Consider the following 25483-nt stretch of genomic DNA (forward strand, 5'->3'; position numbering starts at 1 on the left):
CCTCAGTTAACAGACCCTGGGAGATATTTATGCTTTCCTGACATTCCTTTACTGGCACTCCCCAGTGGCCCCTGGTAATGGCAATCTTGAGCCAAAAAAGGGGAAGCTTATAACCGCCTCCACCTCCTTCTCCCCTTTCTAATCTGTAAGTGAACAGTGAGCCCCTCTGACCTCTTGATCTCAGGATCTCCCTTCCAAAGCTTTGGATATTTTCTCAGATTAAACCTGCTCTGTTGTTGAAAAGTTACTTTTTTGTCTTTTCCTTTCCTGGACATTTCAGGGGGTTGTGGACAAGGCAGATACTGGCATGCTGACGGAATTTACATTTAGGAAGTAACGTCAGATGCTAATAACTGCTATGAAGAAAACTCGTTCACATGACAGGCTGACAGGGTGGGGTAAACATCTGAGTGACAAGGAGCCAGTCATGCCAGGACTTAGAAATAAATCATCCAAAGAGAGGAGCGGGAAGCTCGGTCCTCCGGCCCCTCTCTATACACCACACCACTTTGAACAGTTAGGCTCAATTGCCATATGTGCTTTACCTATGACTATGTGAAGAGACCCAACTAAAGATCTCTAGAGTCCTCCCCAAATTTTACCCCTCATCACCAGATATATCATTGCTGATCCATCTTAGAAGAGCCTGTACAGAGAGGCCTGGTGCTCTTGTTTTTACTATAATTTCAGTTTTGTTTGTTTCAGTTTTTGAGACAAGGTGATACCATCTAACTCTGGCTGTCCTGAACCTCACTATGTAAACCAGGCTGGGCTAGACCTCACTGAGATCCGCCTGTCTCTGGCTCCCGAGGGCTGGAATTAGAGGCCCAAGCCAGCACTCCCTGCTTATTGTAATTTCATTATATATTAGAAATGGCTTCCTTTGTCTCTGGTTAATATAGTGACCGTTGTCTGTCACTCAGGGCTGCTGCTTCCTACCTGGTCAGGTACAGAAGAACAAGAAAAAGGTGTCAAGACAGCAAAGGCTGTCTGGCAATAACCAGACCACCTATCTGCTAACGCTGCCCCTTTCATACAAGAAGTGTGGAGGGCTATCTGTCCTAGACTGGACAGATGATTTTATCTGGAGAGTGAGGATTTTGGTCCATGGGTTGGGCCACTGATTTACAGTCAATGGACATTCTCCTCCTAAATCTTCAATTTGACATCCCCTTTTCTTTAGCTCCACAACCATGGTTTGCCTCAGCCTCGCTGTCTCACATCTGAACTCTCACCCACATCTGCCCACAACTAACATACAAACCTGGGGCTTTTCTCTGCTAAAACCCAGCCCCAGCCTCAAGGTTTCTTGCAGAGGCCACTTTTTTTTTTTTTTTTTTAAGACTTACTTATTATTTTTACAATATTCTGCGTGCAATTGTGCCTGCGGGGCAGCAGGGAGCAGCACTAGATCTCATTATAGACGGTTGTGACCCACCATGTGGTTGCTGGGAATTGAACTCAGGACCTTTGGAAGAACAGCCAATGCTCTTAACCTCTGAGCTATCTCTCGGCTCCCCCGCCTCCCCCCCCCCCGCAGCTATTTTAACACTCTGCCCCACACTTTAGGGCTCACCTTTTATTTACACCAAACCAGTTAGGAGTTTGGGGAATAGTCATAACTATTCCCAGGGTTTGGTCAGAAACCTTTTATTCAAGAAAAAGATTTTACCAGGTGACTCATATTTTGAACAAACCTCTCACAATCTAGGGGAAAAAAAGTTAAATTACTGTGGGTAGCCGAGGGATGAGGGGGTCTGTGTAGCGGGAAGAGAGTCATGAACTTGCATATTAAAAACTCATGGGGCCGGAGAGAGGGCGGTTAAGAGCTTGCTCTGGCAGCGGTCCCAGGTTCGTTCCGAAGGCCTCTTCGGCGTTTGGTGCCTCCCACCCGCTCCCCAGGACGTCACTAGCTCTGACTCTCTGGGAACTAAGCCTACAGGACCCCGTCCCTACTTCCCAAGGCCTGCTTCCAGGGCACCGACGCATCCCTCTCCCCAAGTGCCCCTTCCCGGCCGCCGTCCAGGTCCGCAGACACCGGGCGCCTTCCCTCCCCTCGTCTCTAAGCTCCGCGGGGCGGTCTGCGCAGGCGCGCTGGCTCCTACCGAGGCCCCGCCCCCTGAGCCTGGGTAACGGCGTGAGGAGTTTGAGCTTGGCGAGCAGCTGGACGACGAACGAGTAGGTCGGGGCTCGGCGACGGCGGCTGGCGAGGGTCAAGTTTCCTCGGGAGGAGAGCTGTGAGGGAGGGGTCTGAGAGCGGTTGGAACGCGCCGGGCGGGCAGACGCGTACCTGGGACCGCGGCCGCCCCGGGAAACTTGGGTCCCGTGAGGGGGTTGGGCTGAGCGTGCTGAGCGTAGATTTCCAGATCGCCGGCTCCCAGCTGGGTTACAGGAGAAATAAAAAAAGCCATCATCGAAAACTGGCAGAGATCAAGACTAAACTTTGTCGAGGGACGAGGAGCGAAAAGGGCACATCCTGGGGACAAGCCTGGGCCAGCGGCCGTGTTATAGCCCGAGGCCCTGAGCCCGCACTGGCCTCGCCCAGGGTATTAAAGTCCTACCGGATTTCTTTGTGGGCGTTTAAAAGTTTTTCGTGACTCATTCATCACTTATTTAACCTTCATTGACTACTAGGTTCTAGAACTAGCAGAGAAATATCGAGGCAAATGCCATTTTTATGGTAGAGGTACAAACCTGGGCAGGGATGCCCGGGGATGGCTTCCAAAACTCGATCAGGAGTTGGGAGGAGTGTTCGAAAGGAACACAGCGGCTGGAGATGGAGCTCAGTGGGAGAGCCTTCGAGCCAAGACCTGAAGTGGGACAGAGGCTCAGTGACTTAGGACGCCTTTACTACTTAGTGCCCAGGGAAGAGGAGGGCTTGGCCAGTGCTCGGCTAGATCAGTGCAGGCAGACATGGAGGAATTCAACGTGCTGCATTTCGTCAGCAGAATCCACAGGACTGGGAGAGATGGCATGTAGGAGAAAAGAGCGCGGAAGGCTTGGATGCCAGGGAGCGAATGATCAGAGGGGGGAGTATCCCAGGGGGCAGGTGAACATTCTAGATTGAAACTCAGGAAAGTACCTGCTGGGAAAATATGAACTTGAGTGTCATCATCAAAACAAGTCACAGAACGGTTAAATCTACAGACAGGAAAACAAGGTGCCCAGTTGGCAGCTTTCTAATTGTTGTTATATTGTTATCATCATTATTATTTTATAGTGTCTGTGTGAATGTGTATGCATGGATGCCCAAGATCAGCATTCTGTTTCCCTCAGTGGTGTTCACCTTATTTTGGAGTGTGTGTGTGTGTGTGTGTGTGTGTGAGATTCAGATGTGCCTGTCAGTGAGGGTGCATTTGTATGTACAGGTGGGACCTGAGTATCAGATGTCTTCCCTGATCACTCTCCATTTATCTCTGTCTCTGGCCCTCAAGTTCGGGGTTTATAGTCCACCGCCTCCCTGGCCAGCATTTATGTGGGCTCTGGGCATCTGAGCTCTAACTGCCGAGCCACCTCCATAGCCATCTACCTTAGGTTTTGAAGACAGGACCTTGCTGAGCTTGGAGCTCACTCACATTCCCTGACCAGCAAGCTCCAGAGGTCCAGCTGTCACCACCTCCCAGCACTGGGATTCCAGAAGAGTACCGCACTTCTGTGGGCATCTTTTATGGGTGCTGAAGATCAGGTTTTCATGTACTTTACCAGCTGAGCCTTTGCATCATCATCACCTTCCTCCTCCTCTTCCTCCTCCTCATCGATACAGAGTCTGGCTGTGTAGCCTAGACTGGCCTCGAGCTCATGGTTCTCTTGCCTCCAACCTCCTGAGTGCTGGAATTACAGACCTGTGCCACCATGCCCATCCGTAGTAATTATTTTTGATGTGTTGTCTTTTTGTTTGCTAGTATCTAGCCAAGGGCCTGGCATTAGCAGTGTTGTCGGCTAAGCAAAAGCCCAGCAACAGACCGCTACTGGAATTCAGAGTGTAGACAGGGACTGGGGGGTCCAGTTGCTCTATTGTTGGAGCCGTGGGTTTTTATTCTGACTGTTACCAGGTTGCTATATGATATCTAACAAGTCTCCCACAGCTCGTTAAGCGGGTGCTGCCGAAACAAGTTCCTGTGTATAGCACTCTGCTGTGGGTTCGTGTGTTGGGCTTGGTCCCTGGTAGGGTGATTTGGGTGGTGCTGGGACCCTTAAGAGGTGAGGCCTTAAAATTATGAAACAGCAAGTTCCTAGATCATCGAGGAAGCTGCCCTTGGAAGGTATTGAGATAGCTCTTGCGAGGCTGCTTGGAGGAGTGAGTTGTTATGAGTGAGCCTGTTGGTTCCTTCCTGCTCACATGGCTGCCGTTGAAAGCATGGCCGGGGAGTCCTCACCAAAGCCAGCACCACTGTGCCCTCGAAATGGAGAGCTTAATTAGTCAACTATTAAGCTGGGTGTGGTGGCTCATGCCTGTGAGACTGTGGTTTAGGAGGTTGATAGTGGAGGATTGCTGAGTTGGAGGCCAGCCTCAGTGACATAGCAAGATCCTGACTGGGAGAAGAAGTAATAAAACTTCTTAGTTGAAATATATTTGAGACAGCACCTTGTTATACATAGCCCTGTGTGGTATGACACCCAATAAATAGCTCAGGGTAGCTTTGAACTTGCAGAAGCGGTTCTGCTTCTGCTGGGATCATAGACAATGCACCACCACTCCTGAATAATTAACCATTTTTATAAAATTATCCAGATTCAGGTCTTTCACTATAGGCACAGAAAACTGACTGGTAAGAGTTCTGAATCTGCTGAGGAACTTGGCTACTTTTTCTCACTTTATCCACAGTGTTCTTACATATAAGCGGAGTAAAGGTTACAGACTGGACCGGGTCTGTCTGACTCCAGGATCTTGTTCTTTACCATGACTGTTATCTCCCATACTCACCCAGCAGGACAGTTATTGCACCATCTTGAGATCACATGCTCATTCTGTCAAAGCATTGTGCTGAGGCCAGCAGGCAGGCTTGGATGAATGATCTAAAACCACTCATTCATGAGGAGGAGACAAGCTGAAAATGATGGAGGTTGTCTAGCACTGTCTAACCCTCTTGCTGAAGACCACTGAGCTGGGTAGCCATGTTTGTTTTTTAGAATTAAATGACAGCAGGGTAGAATAAAGAATAGTGACAGATGCTTCTAGATTTTTATCCAGATCCTCTGAACCCTGAGCCTGCTGCAAAATTATTAAGCAGCAAATGTGAGTTGCTGTACCTCTCAGCCTCTCTGGCAGCCAGTCAGACGGCTCCTTTACTTTGGGCTGGGGATTGGGCTTCAGCTATTTCTACCTTGATAGTATGGTTTCTTTCTCTGCTTTCCTTCCTTCCTTTCTTCTTTCTTTCCTTCCTTCCTTCCTTCCTTCCTTCCTTCCTTCCTTCCTTCCTTCCTTCTTTGTTTTGTTTTGTTTTGTTTTGTGACAGGGTTTCTCTGTACAGCCCACTCACTATGTAGGCCAGGTTGGCCTGGAACTAACAAAGATCTACCTGCTTCATTTTCTTGAGCGCTGGGATTAAAGGTGTGCACTACCACACCAGGTTATAATGTGATTTCTTAAAAATATTTTTGACACTTTTCTGTGGTGATAAATGTCCACACAAAGATGTAATTGTTTTGTGCTAGTAAATTGGCTCCTGGTGGGGGCTGGAGAGATGGCTCAGCAGTTAAAAGGTCCTGAGCTCAATTCCCAGCACCCACATGGAGGCTCATAACTGGGAATCTGCTGCCCTCTTTGGGTATGCAGATTTACACAAAACCAAAACACCACCAGGCAGACATATCTCTGAGTTCGAGGCCAGCCTGGTCTACAGAGTGAGTTCTAGGACAGCCAGACCTACACACATAGAAACCTTGTCTCAAAAAACAACAACAAAAACCACGAAAACAAGAAAAGGTTCCTGTTTACTGTAAAGACCTTATCTGCATTTCATGATATTCCACAAAGTTTCCTCTCCCACCCCTTCGTAATTTGTTTGAGATCTACTGATGCAGGTTGTTGGAATAAGAAAGGGAATTAGAGCCAAGAGAGATGACTAATTAGGTAGAGGTGTTTGCCACAATGGCTGATGACATCATTTTGATCCTGGAGACAAGATCATGGTGGAAAACAAGAACTGACTTGCAGGTTTTCCTCTGACCTTCACCAAGCATTCCATTCCAACAAATATACACGTGCATGTACATAAATTTAAAAAATTAAAGAACAGAAATTAACAATTTTGGAAAAATGCAGCCTCAGCCCCTCTCCTGTTGAGCCCGTTCAATCATAAGCTGGGGTGGAGCTCAGTGATATGTATTTTCCCCAAGCAACCCGGACCATTGGGTCACGTTTGGAAGCTGCTGATTTATTCTTCCCACTTATTTCACAGTTAGGGGGTCTGCAGTTCTGGGAGGGGAAGTGACTTGTCCCAGTCACGTGACATTAGTGGCTCTTGCTTCACTGAAGAGGTTTAGACCAGAAGTCCAGAGACCTGAACTGGAACACCAGCCAGACCAGCCATTATCTAGGGCCAGTCATTTCACTTCTCTGAGCCTTTGCTTCACTGCGAGAGTTATGACATTGCTGTATTGAGAGTCCATAGAGAGGATGGATCGCCATGGAAGCACTTTGTCAACTTGTGTTGTATGTACGCATGGAGGAAGTGGAAGCAGTTTGCTCCCTACCACAATGCCTGTCCAGGGGAATGGTCAGTCTCACAGTGTTAGAGGTAGCCACATTTCAGTGGCTGCTAGACCCCAGGCCTTCTGTCACCAAGTCCGCTTTCTGTCACAGGTTGAGATGGCCGCCAGCTGGGGGAGCATCTTGCAGGATGAGAAGCAGCTGGAGGAGGTGGCACGGCAGGCCATAGACCGGGCCCTGGCTGAGGGCGTGTTGCTGAGGTCCTCACAGAGCCCCAGCTCCTCAGACGTAAGCTTGATCTTGCTCCTTTGGGTTCACGCTTCCAGGATGGTGGCACTGCCTTTGGGCCAAAGACTGCGTCTCTTTCCTTTATTTTACTCGAGAACTAAAATTGATTTCTAAAAGTATGTAAGGTAAAAAGCAGCATGTTGGAGTGATCAAATGGAAATCTGGGGTTTGAAATGTAATTTAGGCGGCTATTTAATTTCTGTAAGATGTGCTTTCTTTCAGTAGGTAGACACAGTAAGACTACATAGTTGACTATGGAGGATAATTAGGAGAAGCTTCCCAAGAAGCGCTCTGTCCAGGGAGTCCATATATATCAAGCTCCCCAAGTCATGAATCATGCTGTCTTCTCTGCAGTTGCTTTTTGGTTTGTTTTTGAAACAGTCTCAGCATGGAGCCCTAGCTAGCCTAAAACTAACTGTGTAGACGAAGAGGGCATTGAACTCATGGCGTTCCTCACGCTTCTTCCCCCTAAGTGCTGAGATCCTAGGCATGTATCGCCTGCCTACCTTGGCTTGTGATAATATACCCCTTTAGGTTTCTGTGCATACCCCCCCCACACACGTAATTTAAAATCCAAGTTGAGCTGGTCATGGTGGCACATGCCTTTAATCCCAGCACTTCTGAAACAGAGACAGGTGGATCTCTGAGTTTGAGGACAGCCAGGGCTACACAGTGAAACCCTATCTCAAAAAACAAGCCAATAATTAAAACAAAATCCAAGTTGAACCACACTTACTATTCTATGATGTGTTTTTTTTTTATTTTAATTTAGCAATCTGTCTAAAGAATTAGCTTTCTGTGAGGATCAGCTTCATCTTTTTGAAAAAAAAAAAAAACATTCGTTTATTTTTATTGCAAATTATAACAAATTAAATATTTAAAAGTAAAGGCTGAATTTCAGTACTCACTTAGTCACTTATTCTGTTTGCTCTTAGGCATGCTTTCCCCTGATGTCATAACTTTGTCACATTTGTGTAAATATATGGTAGCACTCAATATTATTTGAATATATCTGTTTTATGATGCAAAATTAAACACTCGTTGGTACATCAAATTGTCATTTTGACAGGCAGCATATATATTTGGGTTTTTTTTGAGACAGAGTTTCTCTGTGTAGCCTTGGCTGTCCTGGAACTCCTCTGTAGACTAGGATGGCCTCAAACTCAGAGATCTACCTGCCTCTGCCTCCCGAGTGCTGGGATCAAAGGTGTGCACCACCATTACCCTCCTCTAGCATATTTTATTTTATAATTCATAAATTTTATAATTTTAAAATTATTTTATAGGCTATTAAGTAAACTGATGAAGACAACCAAAAGACAAAATTTTGTTCAGATTTAGGGGTGGCTCATATTTTTATTGCCTAGAGTCTTGATTGGCCAATTTTATTTTTATTTTATTTTTTGAGACAGGGTTTCTCTATGTAGCTCTGGCTGTCCTGGCCTTACTTTGTAGACCAGGCTGACCTCAAACTCACAGAGATCCACTTGCCTCTGCCTCCCAAGTAGCTGGTATTAAGGGTGTGTACTAGCATGCCTGGCTTGATTGGTCAAAATTTAAAACCTAGCAGCCTTTGTTCTGCAAATACTTACTTTAAAAGAAATTTAGCATATCATTTCTGAGAAATACTTTGTTAGAGATACCTACTGTTGCCCACACATTATCATCTGGTATTACACTTATTATCAAAATTATGAAGGTGACCAGGTTTCCTTTAATTATTAACATGTTACACAGTCAGAAGAGGTTGACTAAATTATCAGCTCACTTACATTTTAGCCAAATATAATTAACTTCATACTTTCCCAGAATTTGAAGCTCTGACATGTCCATTTGGGTCTGTCCTCAGTATAAAACTTTTCTGTGACACTTGGAATTAGCCATATAGCTGTAAACTGCTGACAGTTTCAGGACAGAGCAGAACTCCACAGTTCCCTCAGTGTTCCCATCACCCAGCGCTGGCTTTCACTGTTCTGTCATAAGGTCTGGCTGCACACTGACACATTTTAGTTTACAGATATAATGATAACTACACATGTAAAGACAATTTCATTCTGTTGTAGAGTGTCCCAGTGTGGATGGATCACAGTTTAACTCTGCTGTACTGATGGCTATTTATGGAATTTTCTGTCTGCAGATAGCACAAGGAATCAAGCATGCATGCTTGGGCAGCTGTGTGTTTCTCTAGGGTTGATATATAGGTGTAGAACTGCTGTATCCAAACTCCAAAAGTCTCCTCTTTTAGCTGGCTCAGTTGCAGGAGAATCACTTGAAAGCATGAGTTGAGACCAGCTTAACAACACACTGAGATACTTTCTCACAACAACAACCAACCAGACAAAAAACACTATCTTGGATCTGTTAACTTTGCAACTAAATAATACAGTAAACATTCTCCTGTGTCAGAATTCAAAAGCCGGTTAACTTCTCTTCCACCTTCCCTGCCTACCCTCCTAAAGGCAGCCTATGCTAGTGTCTGACTGACCCTTTTAGGTGCTTCATGGATACCAAGGACATGGATACTTGGATACTTCGTTTCTCTACTGTTTGTTCTGAGACAGAGTCTCACTGTGTAATCCACGCCAGCCTCAAACACTCTGTTCTCCTGTCTCAGGCCCTTGGGTGGTTATGCTCACTGTCATGCATGCCTCCACACCCAGCCCTGTCTCCCTTTGCATACAAGGGCATATACTACATCAGCTTTTCTGATTGCTTCTCTCTTTTTTTTTCTGCCCTTCCCCATCTTTCTTTTTTCATCTTTCCTTCCCTCCCTCTCTCTCTCCCTCCCACCCTCTTCCCTTCCCTTCTTTCTTTCCTTCCTTCCTTCCCTCCTTAGCTCCTCTCTCTCTCACTCTCTTTCTTTCTTTTACCTTAACACTGCCCAGGCTGGTTACTGAAAAGGTGCCAGCACTGTTTTCTTCAACTTAGCCACATTTTTGTTGTTGTTGTTGTTGTTGTTGTTGTCTCTGTGTGACTCAGGTCTGGGCCTTGTAGACTGTCCAGACTCAGGAAGTGCTTGCTGAGCCCAAGTATATGAGAATGGCCATTACTGAGAGCTGGTCAATGCCATGGAAGCTTGGCCTCTGGCTTTGGAAATAGTCTTGCTTGGGTTAAGAGCTTCAGGTTTATAAATTGTCAGAATCCAAGATGGAATGTTTTCTTGTTCAGACTTTTATTTCTTCCTTTAATAATGGATCTCATGAGAAAGTTTAATATTTAGTCTTTCTTGGATTTAGTGGGGCCTACAAACAGCACAGTCCTCAATGAGACTTTTTTTTTTTTTTGTGTGTGACACTGTCTCACTCTGTAGCCCAGGCTACTCCTGCTTCAGCCGCTAAGTCCTGAGATTTTAGATGTGTTTTTGCTCCCTCTTTATTTAAAAACTATGTTTATTATTATTTGTCTGTGTACATATGTTTGTGTATGTATGTGTGAGTGCAGGCTCCCAAGTGCCATAGTATGCATGTTAGGTCAGAGGACGACTTTTGGAAGTCAGTTCTCACATTCCATCTTTCTGTTGCTATATTGTGTATTCCAGGCTGGCAGGCCTGGGAGTGACAGGATCACATCTGTGCCACACTAAATCCAGTTTTGTTGTTGTTGTTTGTCTTGTTTTTATTCACTAAGCCATCTCCCTGCCCCCCTCAATGAGATTCCTAATCAAGATACAAAGACAGCTCAATCCTCTCTGTCTGTCTGTCTGTCTCTGTGTCTGATTTTGTTCTAATCCTTGCCCTCTTCTGCTGCCTTAACATGGAAGACTAGGGGTCATCCAGAGGCTCTGACCTTTGGGCCGCAGGGCTTAGTTGGAGAATGTACCAGAGAATAAAATTAAGGAGTGTCCCTGGACAAGGAGGTGCGGGCAGTGTGCAGTGCCGCGTGAACTGTCATTTATTGACTACTCATCGTGTGCCTGGCATCATTCTAAGCACTTTGCTGAGTCATTTACCCTTTATCACAACAGAGATGGAGAAATCACAGCTCAGAAGTTAAGTAACTTGACTGAGGTCGCTGAGATCGTGGGAAGATTGGCCAAGCCAGACTCTAATGCCATGGAGTTAGCTCCTGAGGCCATGCTCTGCTTATTTCCACTTTACTGGCTCTCTTGAGACACCTGATAGAAGTAGTAATTCATTTTGATTAGAGGTGAAATGGGGAACAATAATCAAACTAGAGTTTGGAAGACAAATGGAGGGAAGTGACAGAATTGCAGGGGCCAAAATTGTTCTGAAAGGCAGGGCTCCTCGGTGGGTGTAGTCAGATAATGTTGGCAGCCAGGGGGCTTTTATACCTGGCCAAGGGTACTGTGACCTTCACCCTGTAGACCATCATAGCAGACCAGCCACATGTGGACCAAAGATTTGGCACCTGCAGTATTAGGAAGTGAGTTCATTTTTGAATAGGTAACACATTAGGAGCCCTGTTCAAAAGCATGTTCGGTGCAGGTAAGGCTCCTCCAGCTACTGCTCCCTCAGAGGCAAGCCATCATTGAATTTTTGTTAGTGTTGTCTTCCTCCTTTCTTATTTTCAAAAAAAAAAAATTACTATCAGCATTTTAATTTTAAAATATTTAATTTTATTTTACAGTGTTTGCATGTGTACCCAAGTGTATGTATGTGCATTACCTGCAGTGGACAAAGAGGTTTCAGGTCTCCTGGAACTGTAGTTACAGGTGATTGTGAGCCTCCACGTGGGTGTTGGGAGCGGGACAGAAGTCCTCTGCAAGAGCAGCCAGCGCTCTTGACCACTGAGCCATCTCTCCAGCTCCATACCACCATTTCTTTGAAAAAGTCAGAGCCAACATTAAAACAGTAGGGGCTGGGGAGATGGGTCATTTTGTGAAGTACCTGCTAAGCAAGTATGAGAACCTGAGTTCAGATCCCAGAATCTATACCTGGCACAGTAATAGGCACCCGTAACCCCAGGGTTGGGAGACAAGCAGATCTCTGAAGCTCACTGGCTAGCCAGTCCTGTCAAATCTATGAGTTTTAGGTTTAGTGAGAGACCCCGTCTCAAAAAAACAAAGGTAGAGATCAAGGAAAAGATACCCTAACAAATATATACACCGTACACACATGCAAAAAAATAATAATAAAATAGAAAGTTACCCAATTTATCTACACAAATCAAACTGGGAGGGTGTGGTGCACATGCTTGTAATCCCAGCACTTGGAAAGTGGAATCAGGGGGAGCAGAAGTTCAAGTTTGGGCCACTAGATGGCTCAATGGGTAAAGGCTTGCCACTAAGCATTGGGACCTGAATTTGACTCCATAACCTAGTAGTGGCAGAAGGAAAAAGGCAATTTCTAGAGATTGTCCTTTGATCTCTGCATGCATGCCATAGAACACACACAAATAAATAATATAATTTGCTTAAAAAGAGGCTCAAGCTCACCCTAGTTTACAGTGAGACCAGCCTGGCTTATGTGAGACCCTATCTTTTAAAAATAAAAAATCCAGATGGTCTGGCAGCTCTGGCATACTTTCCCACATGGCAGCAGTTAGATTCCAGATACTGCATCAGCTAAATTTCAATTGCTTCTCCTCCATCTCACCATTCTTGTTGTTTCCCCCTATGACAAAGCAGGGAGTTATTGTCATACATGTGCTGTTGTTTTCTCTAAAAAGTGAGAGACTGTGTGTTTCACCCTTTGGCCTGTGGACAGCAGAGAACATCTATGTGCTATTCATCCTAAATTCAAGTATATATCATGAGTTCTGGGGTCAGGACAGAGAGAAGTCTTGGTAGAAAAACTGGGAATTTTTTGTATTGGATGGGATTTGAGAGAGACAGTTTACCGAGTCTTAGAGCTGTGCACTTTGGGTGTTTGGTCATCCTTTACAGGATCTGCAACAATCCTGCTCTGAGCTTTTGAGACAGGAGATTTCTATATGTGTAAAAAAGAAATAATATATTTGTGAACATGTATATCAATATAAAGATATTGGACACAAATAACCATTTGTCTCAGGAAAAGGACTAGGTGCCCCAGGCCAAAGACAACACACTTCTCACTATATACCTTAGCTCTTTTATTGTCTAACTACCTACCTACCAGTCTGTCTATCTGTATAAATATCTATCTATCTGTCTGTCTGTCTGTCTAAGATAGGGTCTCTCTACTGCCTCAAATATATCCCTGGTATAGTGGATCTCACTCTGTAGACCAGGCTGGCCTTAAAATCACAGAGATCTGCCTGCCTCTGCCTCCCAAGTTATGAGATTAGGGGCATGCACCACCACACCTAGCAATTTAGAGCTCTTTGAATTGTGTATGATTGTTTGTATTTTCTAGTTCAAGGTAATATTTTTTTAAGGTAAGTATATTAATCAAAGTTCTAATCCAGATGATGGTGGCACATGCCTGTAATCCCAGCACTCAGAAGCAGATGCAGGCAGATTTCTAGCTTGAGGCCAGCCTGGTCAACAGAGTGAGTTCCAGGATGGTCAGGGTTACATATACAGAGAAACCGTGTCTCAGAAGAAGAAGGAAAAAGGAGGAAAGAAGAAAAGTAAAAAAGAAAGTTCTACCATCATAAACTCATAATGGCAAACTGATATTAACTCAGAGGGTAAATAATTCAAGTAACTGGATCTATTTATTATTTCCCAAGTTCTAGTTTGTTTGTTGTTGGAAATCTCAGAAGCCATCTCTCCCTTTTAGAATAACTGTCCTAGATGATATTTTGATTTCGTGACTATGTCAAAGTCCAAAGAACTCAGAGTGCAACTAGATGCCAGCCCGTTAACCTGAGCCACCACCTCTAGCACTAGGACAAGGGCATGGCACTACTTCTATACAGGGAGCCACAGTTCACTTCAGCAGCCCTTCCAGTAGGCTTTTCCCTGTACCCCAACTAGAAGGCCAGGGGCTTGTGGTGTGAGGTATGAGCTCCTGACATGGGGACAGACTTAAATATCAGTCAGTAAGAAGCACAGGAAGGGAGTATGGGTATGGAGTGAGAGTGCAGTTTGAGTCTGTTAGAATGTTTTAGTAACCATCCTGGTTCAAATCCAAACAACAGCAGCTGAATATATTTTAGACCTATTATTTAACTTCTATCTCAAGTCCTTTATGTGCTAAGTATGAATAACAATAGCACCTTCATCACAGAATTAAATAACGAGCCCATCTTAAGTATTCGGCACAATGATTGGCATGCAGTAAGTACCTGATAATTCGTGTGGGAGTTTTTGTTGTGTTGTTTGCCTCTCACCTAAAGAAAATACTGTAGAGTTATCACAGAATCTGGAAGCTGTCATTACCCTTTCTTACTTTTTTCTCATCTCCTCCCTTCTTGAAGTAACTGCTGCCCTAGAATCGTGTGCTCGATGCATGTAGGCCCAGCTTTGTAGGAAGGTAGCCCACTCACAGCTGCTCTCTACCTCTGCCCCTCTCGTTCATCAGGTGGTGACCTATGCCCCATTCACGCTCTTCCCCTCACTAGTCCCCAGTGCTCTGCTGGAGCAGGCCTATGCTGTGCAGACGGACTTCAACATTTTGGTGGATGCTGTCAGCCAGAACTCAGCCTTCCTGGAGCGAACTCTGTCTAGGTACTGAGAGCTGAGGCCTCGGGGCCAGGGATGCTACAGCGTGGGCTGGGAAGGCCGGGGAGTCATGACTTGTTGCTGTGTTAGTTAACTTGGTGGAGTGGGGAACGGGTGCCCCTCAGAGAAATAAAAAGCAGAAAGGACCGAGAAGAGCTGCCTTCTGACCCTGGCTCTGCTGCTTTTTGTGTGACAGGCGAAAGGAGGGTCCTCCTCTGAGCCTTAGTTGCTTCGTCTGAGGTTGACTGAGATTCTGTGATCAGTGACCCCACTTTTCATTACAGAAATCTCCACTGGGGAGGGAGGGCTGGAGAGATGGCTCAGTGGTTAAGGGCCTTTGCTGCGGCAGAGGACCAGGGTGTAGTCCCCAGACCCTACATGGTGGCTCACAGCTCACCTAAGTTTACTTACAGGGATCCAGCACTCCCTTCGGCCTCCTTGGGCACCAGCTATTTCATGAAGTATATATACTTACATACATATGGGTGAAACATTCATACACATAAAATAAAAATAAGTAAGTTCGTTAAAAGGTTTCCATTTGGAATTATGGAAAATGGCCTGGTTTGGAAGAAAACAGAGGGTAGGAAAGGCCATTAGAAGGATGTGTTTAAAATTTTTTAAAGGAACTTTTCTTGTCACCTAAGCCTCATATCTTTGGGTAGGATAAAATGTAGACTGAGCCATACCCAAGATACCAGTAAACAACCCTGAATAGCTCACCACAGAGAGCCACTCCTTCGTCTCTTTTTCTTCCCACCTCAGGTCCTGAAGCAAGTCAGATTTCTTGGCTACCTTTTGGAATGAAGTATAAATTGCTTACTGTAGAAGCAAATGCATATATAGGTGCTTTATATATGTGCTGTTTGTCTACAATTTTGTATCTATGATTAAGTTTTAGATGGAAACCTATTTTGTTAGGGACCAGATCTTTCTTCAGATGTGCTCCTTGGTGTCAGGCTGAATGTGGGAAGGAATAATAATGATACAGAGTTCAAAGCCATTGAGTTGGAGCCATCAGTCCAGTGGGTCATGAATTCATGGCCTCTGCCACCACCTTCTTTCTCAGGATGGGCCTGCTTTATGCTCATTACAGGCAGCTTCAGTTAGCCCATTTACACTTGATGTGATTATGTAGGAGACCTGCTCCAAAGCCTTTCTCAGTAACCTAACCTTCCCTGTCTCTTTACACCCACACACACACACACACACACACCACTGCCACTGCCATCATCACCACCACCAGCAGCACCATAGCTAGCTCCTAAGGAAAAAGAACAGCCTAGAACCTGGAGTGGAAAGGTGTCACCTCTTCAGAGAAGAGGACATGTATCCTTTTCTTGAAGGCTAAAGCTCAGCTGGAGATTCTTTCCCCAGGGGAAGCACTCACCCTCCAGAGAGGGCTGGTGAGGGGCAGAGAGCTTGCCTGGAAGCTCCTTGCCTACCCCACACTGCCCCACCACACACCTGATAAGCCTGTAGGCCTGGCGTGGGCCGAGGCACAGAGTTTGCCCTGAATCTTGAGAAGCATCAAATGTGGTGTTAATGACCTACAGACTCCTCCTTGTGGTGCTTCTTTCTAAGGCTCCAGAAAACCATGCTGGATGAGCCCCTAGCACATCACCTGCCATGTTGGCACTCTGGGCTAAGATGATGAGCCCACTTAGACGCAGTCTCTAGCCAAACAGGAGAGATGACATTAGTTGTCACATGATAAAGTGAAGCCTGCATCCTCATTTGGCTCTGTAAAGGAGACAGTGCCGTGAGAGCACCTAGGAAGAGGTGACCCAGATGGGGAATGCTTCTCCAAGGGTTGGCGTAGGGCAGTAAACTGGAACATATGCTTTGAGCCTGAAAAACCTGCAGACAAACAAGAAACTGCCCTGGAAAGTCATGGAGGAGGAGGGAGACTTATTTGGGAGGTCACCAGAATGCAGGAAAAGCTTTGGAGACTTGAGTTATCTTTAGGTCAGCCAGAAAACTTCTCAGCCATCAGTTATTCAAGAAGATGTTTGAATAAAAAAAAAAAAAAAGAAACATAGTGGTATTTACTTCCTGCCACAAGGCTATTTTATAAGCAGTTATGTTCCTCTTCAGTTGAGCAAATTAAGACAGAGAGGTGATAGGGTTCTCTGGGATTGCCTGACCATGGGTGGCAGAGCTTGGACTTAATCCAGGTCATCTGGCTCTAGGGTAGACTGTGAGGCACCATTTTCTCCTAGGTTGGAATGGTATTCGAGATCCAGAAAGTATACAGGAGTCAGTGGGTGGGGCTCCTTGGCCTATAGGGTCTCCCGTGAACCTGGGAGTGTTCTCTTTCCTCTTTTAGCACCATAAAAAAGGACGACTATACTGCCCATCTCTTTGATATCTACAAGCAAGTCCTGAAAGAGGGCATTGCCCAGGTAAGGACTCCTAGTCCCTCCTTTGTCTGGAACTTGTCTTTTATCTCTGATGTTTTGTTTTTACCAGAAGAATTGGCCTCAGTCTTGAGCTCATAGAATCTACCTCTGGCTGGTCTCTGCTGGGCCTGCATGTATCGGAGACCAGTCCTGGGATGACAGAATTATCCTTCTGGGTTTGGGAATATTAGACTGTCCTCCTCAGCTCTACAGAGTACAGTATGGCTAGACCTCCAGAGTCAGCCCGTGGGCCAGTGTCCTCAGCCTTCGGTTTTCTCCACAGACTGTGTTTCTGGGCCTGAATCGCTCAGATTACATGTTCCAGTGCAGTGCAGATGGCTCCACAGCCCTGAAACAGATCGAAATCAACACTATCTCTGCCAGCTTTGGGGGCCTGGCCTCCCGGACTCCAGCCGTGCACCGGTGCGTTTCTAGGGCAGTGCGGAGCACATTTGTGGGGAAGAGTTCCGTGGGCCAATAGTCACACTGGCTAAGCCAGGAATCTCCTACTGTGACTTTGCCTTTCTGGTCCCTGAGTTGTGGGTTCTCCACACCTGTTTTCTCCCCATAGGAGTGTTCTACTTGAAGTCAGATCCTTTATATGTCAGAGAAAGAAGAGACCTGCTGGCATGTTAGCCCTGCCTCTCCCTGTGAAATTAATGCTGCAGGCATAGAGGATGAGGCCTTTGAGGGGCCTACGATAGGAAGGTCTTGATGTGATCTGATGTTGGAAAGCAGCTCAGAGTCCAAAGCTCAGGGGGTTCAGAAGCTCCCATCTGAGGGCTGGGCCATATAGTAGCATTGGGGTGCTCCAGGCCACTGGGATTCTGTGTAGTCTGCAGCAGGGCTCCCTATGGCCCTGGGGGGCCCAGGTAAGGGGCTCCTGCTCCCTTAGAGACTGAGTTGGGGTGGAGTGGCCACACAGGGTCTTGGGACTGCTCTGGGAGTACATGTAGGTGAGGACTCAGGACATCCCGCTGTAGTGGCTCCTCCAGGAATGGCAGCTGAGCAGCTTTTAAGCACTTGGCTGAGTTTCAGAGTAATGTCCCTATATGTGTCTGCGAGGGCAGAAGGGTACTCTGGTTTATCCAGTTACTGAGCAGCCATCTCTCTTCCAACAGACACATTCTCAATGTCCTGAATAAGACCAAAGAAGCTGCCAAGGTCCTCTCCAATAATCCCAGCAAGGGACTGGCCATGGGGATCGCCAAAGCCTGGGAGCTGTATGGCTCAGCTAAGTAAGAATGTGGAGAGGTGACAGTAGTGCCCTGCTTTAGGGTCAGCAGTCATGGGTGTGGCAGCCTCTCCTTGGCTGGACATCATTAGGGGGTGAAGGGGTGTTTCTAGGAATAGAAACTTACACCTTTAAATGCCAAAAATATTTTATTGGAGTTTTGGGTTTCCTTCTAAAATGAGAGATGCTGACTGTCACTTACTGTTTCCTTGTGGCATGGAGGTCATCATCTTGCTGGAATGCACTGGTGCCACCTAGAGTTAGAAGCGCCTGTGCTGTTATTTCACTGCTCTCCATGCCTTTGAAGTAGGAATCCTCTGCTGCTGTCCCTTTGCCTCCCCAGTTGCTGTGATTTAGAGAAACCCAGGGATCCTGGTTGCTCTAAAGAGCATGTAAAGAGCGTGAGGACCTCTTACGAGGCCAGTTTTGATCTGGGAATTTTATAGTCCGTGTTAACTGCTTAGAAGTGTTTTCTTTCTTCCTCTCTCTCAACCATGTTCCAGATGTGTGAAGATATTAGGTAAGTGACTTCCAGATGGTTGAGAGGCCACTACCGGCAGCTGTTCAGTGTTCATGAGGAACTGAGTTATGCCCCAGTGAGCACTTGGTGCCGCCTGTGTGAGTAGTTTCCATCAAGGACTCAGAACATTTGCCTTGAGGTGGCGTTCCTGCTTTACACTGAGGGTCAGAGAGGTACACGCCTTGCTCAAAGCCAGATGGTGAGCTGGCAGTCGTAGGACTCACAGTTTACGTAGAACCTACATAAATAGTGATAGCGTTGCCTCCCAGAGAGCCTTTCTGGGCTTGCTGAGCCCCACTAAGTTGCATGAAGCCTCAAATTCTGGGCATTTAGAAATGGGGCACACAGAAGAATGGCAAGTAGAACCCCCCTCCAGGTCCCATTTTAAGCAAGTGAAGTCAGGGAATGAATCACCTGATGAACAACACTCCAGAGGGAGCCTTCTGCCAGGCCAAGAGTACTGTGGGAAGAAAACACTCACCCAGGGGGCGCTGGTGGGTAAGGGCTCTGTGACCCCTAAGCAGGTACTGGCTTTTCCCGCTCTGAGAGTGGGTGAGGTTCTGCTGAGCAAACACAAGATCTTAGCAGCTCTTTTCTTTTCTCAATTTTTTTCTTGAGTGCTTTAATCTCAGTACTCAAGAGGCAGAAGACAGGTGGGTCTCTATAAGTTCTAGGGCAGCCTGGTCTACATAGCAAGTTCCAGGCCAGCCAAGGCTACATAACAAGATCCTGTCTCAAAAATCAAAAAAACTCACCAGTATTTGAAGTACTCAGGAAGCTGAGATAAGAGGATGGCCTTAAGTTCAAGGCCAGTCTGAGCGATATAGTGATTTTCATACCAAGAATACATAGCAAGACTGTCTCAAAAAAAAGTTTTTAAGAAAAGAAACTTGAGAATTAAATTATAAATTTGTGTGTTTTTTAAAAATCTTTTGTCAGGCTGAGGGTCAAATCTAGGGCCTTGTGTGTGCCAGAAGAGTACTCTGTCTCTCAGCTACATCCCCAGACTTGTTTGCTGTTTTGAGACAGGGTCTTGTTACATAGCCTACACTGGCCTTGAACTCATGACAGTCCTTCTGCTTTAGCCTCCCAAGTAGAGAGCTATGTACCTGTACCACCAGTCCTGACTATAAAATTATGATTTCAGTGGGTCTAGAAAGTTGGTTCGGCAGTGAAGAGCATTTGTTACTCTTGCAAAGGCCCTGGGTTCAATTCCCTTGTGGGTGGCTCACAAACATCTGTAAAATTATGATTTCAGTTAAGACAAATACTTCCAGAATAGAGGGCTGGGATGGAGAGGTGCCCAGAGGGGAGACTGCTTCTTGATCTTCCAGGGGACCTGAGTTTGACTCCCAGCACTCATAGAGTCACTCGTAACCAACTCTCTCTTTCTCTCCCTCCCTCCCTTTCTTTCTCCCTCCCTTTTTTTCCAGGGAATTGGATGCCTTTTTCTGGCCTCTGAGGGCACCTGCATGTACATGGCATATAACCACAAAATCATGCATGCATAAATAAAAATAAACCTTTAAGATAACAACAGCAGAAGAGGGCTGTGGTTAGAATGAGTAGAACAAGGGTGACTATTGATATTAAAAGATTGGGCCATATGATCTGATTAGCACTTCTATTTCACAGATGAGTCAATTAAGGCTCAGGGAACAAGATTGACTGATATGTTCAAGGACACACCACAGGTTATTGGCAGAGCCAGGACTAAGGTTGTTGGGTCCTCTCTCCCAGCCAACATGCTATTTCCAGTTCAGCTTCCCCAACTGACAACTTTCAGAGTCCTACTCAATCCAAACTTCTCAGAACTGAAGGTAATAGGAGGTACAGAGTGTTTTCTGAGTTTGGCTCCCATTGCTTGGCAAGTGGAAAAGCTGTCTTCATTAGCCAGAGTGTGCAATTCCATTTTAACCTCCAGCCTCCAGGCTTCCTCCTTTGCCACTTCTTGGAGGCGAGCCATCCTGGGCCAGGTGCCATCTTACCCCACCCCCTGCCCTCAGTACCTACCCATGAGCAGAGGGGTCGAGGGTACAGGATGAAGAGCCAGGCTTTCGGCCTTTGAGCCTCTCAAGCCAAGATGGTTTCTGAGAAACCACCACTTCCACTCTGTTTTGAAGGCCCAGCTTAATGTGACCCCAGTTTTCAGTTTAAATGTCTCATCTGTCTTCTTGAGGCAGGCTGGAAGAGTTTCTAGCCAAGTAGAAAGAAGTCAGGTGAACACAGTTTAGACAAGAGGTTCAGAGATAGGTAAGAGGCAAATATAGGAGGTGAGAAGTACATACTTAGCACACGAAGCCAAAGTCTGGACTTCTGGATGTCTAAGCAAGAGGCCATGGGCACAAAACAGCAGCTACAGCAGAAAGGGAGTTTGGCACTAAAACATTGGCCTTAAGAATCTAGTTGGGGAGGGGGGAAGGGCCTCTGTTTAACGCTAAACATAGCTTAACTGGTGTAAGCCCCTGCTTTTTTAATAAGCTTGTGGATAAAGAGAGGAACAGGCCCAGCAAGCCTTAGTGATCCCAATAGTACCCTGAGACCAAATGTGGCCTTGTGGACAGCACAGAGCTGCTGAGGCCCCAAGAGATGACGCCTTGTTTGTAGCTGCCTCTATGGAGCTTCCTTTAGTGCGTTTTTTTTTTTTTGTTGTTGTTGTTGTTATTTTTTGTTTTGTTTTGTTTTGTTTTGTTTTGTTTTCATGTTAGAACTCCACTCTGGGATCATACCCTTTACAGTCTGACACTGGAGTCCTTTGCACCTGACCCCAGCACTGTTGTTGATTTGTAAAACGTTACTCCCTGCTTATTCTCCAGACAGATTCTTGAATCATGGAGTTCGGTTTCTCTGTTGTTTTAAGGTAGTGTCTCATGTAGCCCGGGCCAGTCTAAGCTCCCGGTTCTCTCGCCTTCGCCACCCGAATCCCGTTCACACATGCACCATATTATCTTCTAGGGTAAATAGGGTAAAAAAAAAAAAAGTGGGTAATGTTAGATGGTTTTAAATCTAAATTTTAAGTTGTAAAGAAATTTGACACCGTTAGAATATCTCCTCTACCACTAGAGGACAGAGATGCCTCCCACACATGTCTCCTATTTTCAAAAAGTATAGTGTTGCCTCAGGCAATCCCAAGTTGAAGCAACATCTTTTCTTGCAGGGAAGCTATAGTCTGTCTCTGTCAGGCTGTCTGTCTGCCTTTGTGTACATGTGTGTGGAGGCCAGGTCAATATCTAGTGTCTTCTTCAATCTCTTTCCATCTTGTTTTTGAGACAGAGTTTCTCTTTGAACTCATCAATTTTGGAGCTCATCAATTTGGCTAGACTGCCTTGCCAGCAAGCCCCAGGGATCCTCCTGTCTCTGCTCTCCCAGTGATGGGCTGACAGACATGCTGCCATAGCTGGCTTTTTTTTTTTTTTTTTTTTTTTTTTTTTGATAAAGTGGGTTCTGGACCTCGAATTCGGGTCCTTATGCTTGCATGGCAAGCACTTTAGTGAGTGTATCATCTCCTCAGTCCCTCCTTTCTGCAGCCCAGACTGGCTTCAAATTCACAACCTTCTTGCCCTCACCCTGAACCCAAGTGCCGTGATCATGGCCCGCACAAGCAGAACTACCTGAGAAGCTGCTTCTTACCTCACTCTGAAGGGAGTGGCAGGAAGGAGACGCTCCACAGCAGCCCTGCTTACTTGTGCTCTTTCTCCAGTGCGGTGGTGCTGCTGATTGCTCAAGAGAAGGAAAGGAACATATTTGACCAGCGTGCCATAGAGAACGAGCTGCTAGACAGGTAAGGAGAGGAAGAGACCTTTAGTGTGGCCCCAGGCGGGAGAGACATTTGAAACACAACACCCACTATCTCTGATTCTCGCCATTCTTTCCCAGGAGCATCCACGTGATCCGGCGAAGATTTGAGGATGTATCTGAAAGGGGTTCTCTAGACCCCAACCGAAGGCTGTTTATGTAAGTATCCCCAAGGCGCCGCCAGACAGCTGGGTTAAAAACCTCTCTTGACACCTTCTATCACGAAAGAACTTTTCTTCTGGGAATACAATAGCTTGTTTTCTTTTCTCCTAATTTTTTAAATATCTCATCCTCCCAGGAAATTTTAGAAATGCCTAGCCATGCTCTGCTTCTAAAGTAGAGCTGTTGACCTCTGGATAAGAACACCATCCTTAAAGATAACCCTAGTTTTTCATATAGAACCCTGAGGTTCTGAAAGTTTTCTTGCCCCTCTTTGTGGCTGGTCAAGATAGGCCTGAGCAGTTGGGCTGGGCAGGCAGGGAGGCAGGCTCATTTTCACCCATCTGTACTGCAGCCTGGATTTGTCTTCTAAGCCAGGTCCTATTTTTTTTTCCAATGGGCTACCACATTGTAGTTTTAGTAACACGTATTTCATATTTGGGTCACACTTCAACTAACATAGACCCAGCCAGGGCTAGGCATGGTGCCACACGCCTTTTGTCTCAGCACTCCAGAGGCAGAGGCAGGCAGATCTCTGAGTTCTAGGCCAGCCTGGTTCCAGGTTCCAGAAGGTTCCAGGTAAATAGCTACATAGTGATACCCTGTCTAAAATGAAAAGAATATAGTCAGGTGTGATGGTACACATTTATAACCTTAGTACTTGGGAAGTGGAGGCAGGAAGATTAGGGGTTCTGCTTCATTTTCAGTTACAAAATGAGCTTGAGGTCAACCTGGGTTATATGAGGCACTGTCTCAAAAACAAAGTAACAAAAGAGTTAAGGGCCTCCAAGGAGTTTCACAATCCCACTTCAGATGTTTCAAAACGGTGCTGTTATCATAACAAAGTAGCTAGTTTACTTTTTAGATAAACTAGATAATATGAAATAGGCCAGGGGAAAGGGGAAGAAGTTACTCTAGGGTCAAGTTTTTGCACATCCTCACCACCAACATGTTTAGTCTGGTTTCTGCTACTTTAAACAGTAGAAATACAAAATGCAATTCTGTTTTGCTGATTATGGCAATATGATTCTTTCACTCAAAAATTTGGATACATGTGTTTTTGATTTTACCTATGCTAACCTTCTTGTTCCCTTCTTGCTTTCGTGAAATAACTTTAGATCCAGAATATTCTAAAACACTGTGTGCTGCATACCTATTTTTAATACATGTACTGGTTTCTGTCTGCTTTCACTAATTCTAGCAAACCCCTGTCCAGCTTACCTTATAGATCTTGATGTACCCTGAAATAGACTGAACCACTGAACACATCAGTAATAATTTCATTCAGAAGCTTTTTTTTTTTTTCTTATTCTGTGTTACAGGGATGGCCAGGAAGTTGCTGTGGTTTACTTCCGAGATGGCTACATGCCCAGTCAGTATAGTCCACAGGTTGGTATTTTCTATTAGACCATTCTCTGCCTCCAAGGACCTACTAGAGCTCCACAGAAACCCAGCTCAGACATCACAACCATGGTTCCCTTCTTTCTCAGGGGACTGCTGCTGCTGGAAACGCCTTTCTTCATGCAGGCTTTTTTTTTTTTTTTAAACCTTTCACTCTATAAGGTCTTTAGGAACTGAATCATTAGGAATCTGTCTGTAGTGTTTTAGCCATTCACATATTTTCTGGAGATATGTTGGCAAATGTTTAACAGACATCTTTCTAAGAGGAAGAGCCCCAATTTATGGTACTGTTGACTTCTTTAGTATAATTTTGAGCTACCCAATCTGAAGATTTGGGAAGAGATGGTACATCCAGCCCTTCCTAGCTGATGTGTGCTAGTTCCAGGTCACCCACACACCTTTGTTTGTTCTTTTCTGTGGCTTTTTCTTTGTGTAGGGAGGAGCAGGGTCTTCTTTGGAGCCCAGGCTGACCTGAAACTCTGTGAGTGGCAGTCTCCTACCTCAGCCTTCCAGATGCTGACGGTACAGGCGTGAGTCAGCATGCCCAGTTTCACTGACCATTTGCATTTTCTTTCCCTCCCCTTTATTTGAATGAGAAAGGTTGTTTTGTTTTGTTTTATCACGTTCTCATTTACATTCATGGCAATTTTATTGCCTCATCCTGCTAACTAGCATATAGTTTCAGAAATTACTTTCTACACATTTTATTTAACTCTTAAAACTGTCCTGTGAGGCTTATAATTATCCTCATTATATGGATGAGGAAACTAAAGTTTGGAGCCATGCAGAGCCTCACTGAGCAACAGTAACAGATACTGAGTACCTATGAAGTACCAGAAACTGCATTTCTGTGGGGTTATAAGAGAAAACAAGGCAAAAACCAAGGGCGTGGTTCTTATGGTGAATACACAGCCTGGTTGGGGAGCTGAACATCAGAAAGAAAAAGCAGAAAATGATTTTTTGAGTTTTGGTTTGTTATGTTTATTGAGACAGATTCTTATTCTATGTACAAGAAGAATATAAGCAGAGGCTTATCTAAAACCCCACAAGAATTTCCCAGGATTTCTGACTCTCAGGCCATTGTATTCTGAATATGACATTCTTCTCTCCTGAGGTTAACATTTATAGCATGGAAGAGAGGCTAAAAATCCCTGCTTACAAGGATTTAGAAAGAGAGAGAGAGAGAGAGTAAGGTGGGCTGGGGAAAGGCTCAGCAGTTAAGATCACTTACTGCTCTTGTAGAAGACTTAGGTTTGGTTCTCAACCCACATGGCAGTTTACAACCATCTGTAGTCCAGTTCCAGGAGATCAGTGCCCTCTTCTGCCCTTCACAGGTACCAGGCACATTCAGAGTACACATATATGCACAGAGAAAAGCACTTGTACACATGAGATAATAAATCTTTTAGAAATACTTAACAAAAGGAGCGAGGAAATACCCTGGCCGGTGCGAGTCATGACTGTGATAGCTTTCCCAGCCCTC

General features: G+C 45.4%; 3 protein-coding genes across 4 annotated transcripts in view; 1 reads left to right on the forward strand and 2 right to left on the reverse strand.

The window, feature by feature from the left end:
• Positions 1–2417, reverse strand: part of Myh7b (myosin heavy chain 7B) — a 40392-nt gene extending 37975 nt beyond the window's left edge. Inside the window, exon 1 of the mRNA XM_060382992.1 lies at positions 2291–2417. The gene's annotated coding sequence lies outside the window, so the exon portion shown is untranslated. The remainder of the gene's footprint in view (positions 1–2290) is intronic.
• On the reverse strand, positions 1691–3662 carry LOC132653803 (uncharacterized). Its single transcript, XM_060383243.1, has 3 exons — positions 3646–3662; positions 2695–2810; positions 1691–2381 (listed from the first exon to the last, which is right to left on the reverse strand). The coding sequence occupies exons 1-3, from the start codon at positions 3660–3662 to the stop codon at positions 1792–1794; spliced, it is 723 nt and encodes a 240-aa protein (XP_060239226.1). The 3' UTR covers positions 1691–1791.
• Gss (glutathione synthetase) overlaps positions 2053–25483 on the forward strand; it is a 30259-nt gene continuing 6828 nt past the window's right edge. Inside the window, exons 1-9 of one of the 2 annotated variants that reach the window (XM_021640514.2) lie at positions 2053–2178; positions 6806–6940; positions 14350–14495; positions 16819–16894; positions 17175–17314; positions 18013–18129; positions 22346–22426; positions 22522–22599; positions 23922–23988. In XM_021640514.2, coding sequence (XP_021496189.1) covers positions 6812–6940; positions 14350–14495; positions 16819–16894; positions 17175–17314; positions 18013–18129; positions 22346–22426; positions 22522–22599; positions 23922–23988 — 834 coding nt within the window. In that variant the 5' untranslated portion in view covers positions 2053–2178; positions 6806–6811. The remainder of the gene's footprint in view (positions 2179–6805; positions 6941–14349; positions 14496–16818; positions 16895–17174; positions 17315–18012; positions 18130–22345; positions 22427–22521; positions 22600–23921; positions 23989–25483) is intronic. The other variant, XM_060382996.1, reaches the window with a different exon arrangement.

This window comes from Meriones unguiculatus, chromosome 4, assembly GCF_030254825.1.
Source record: "Meriones unguiculatus strain TT.TT164.6M chromosome 4, Bangor_MerUng_6.1, whole genome shotgun sequence".
NCBI classification, from domain to species: domain Eukaryota; kingdom Metazoa; phylum Chordata; class Mammalia; order Rodentia; family Muridae; genus Meriones; species Meriones unguiculatus.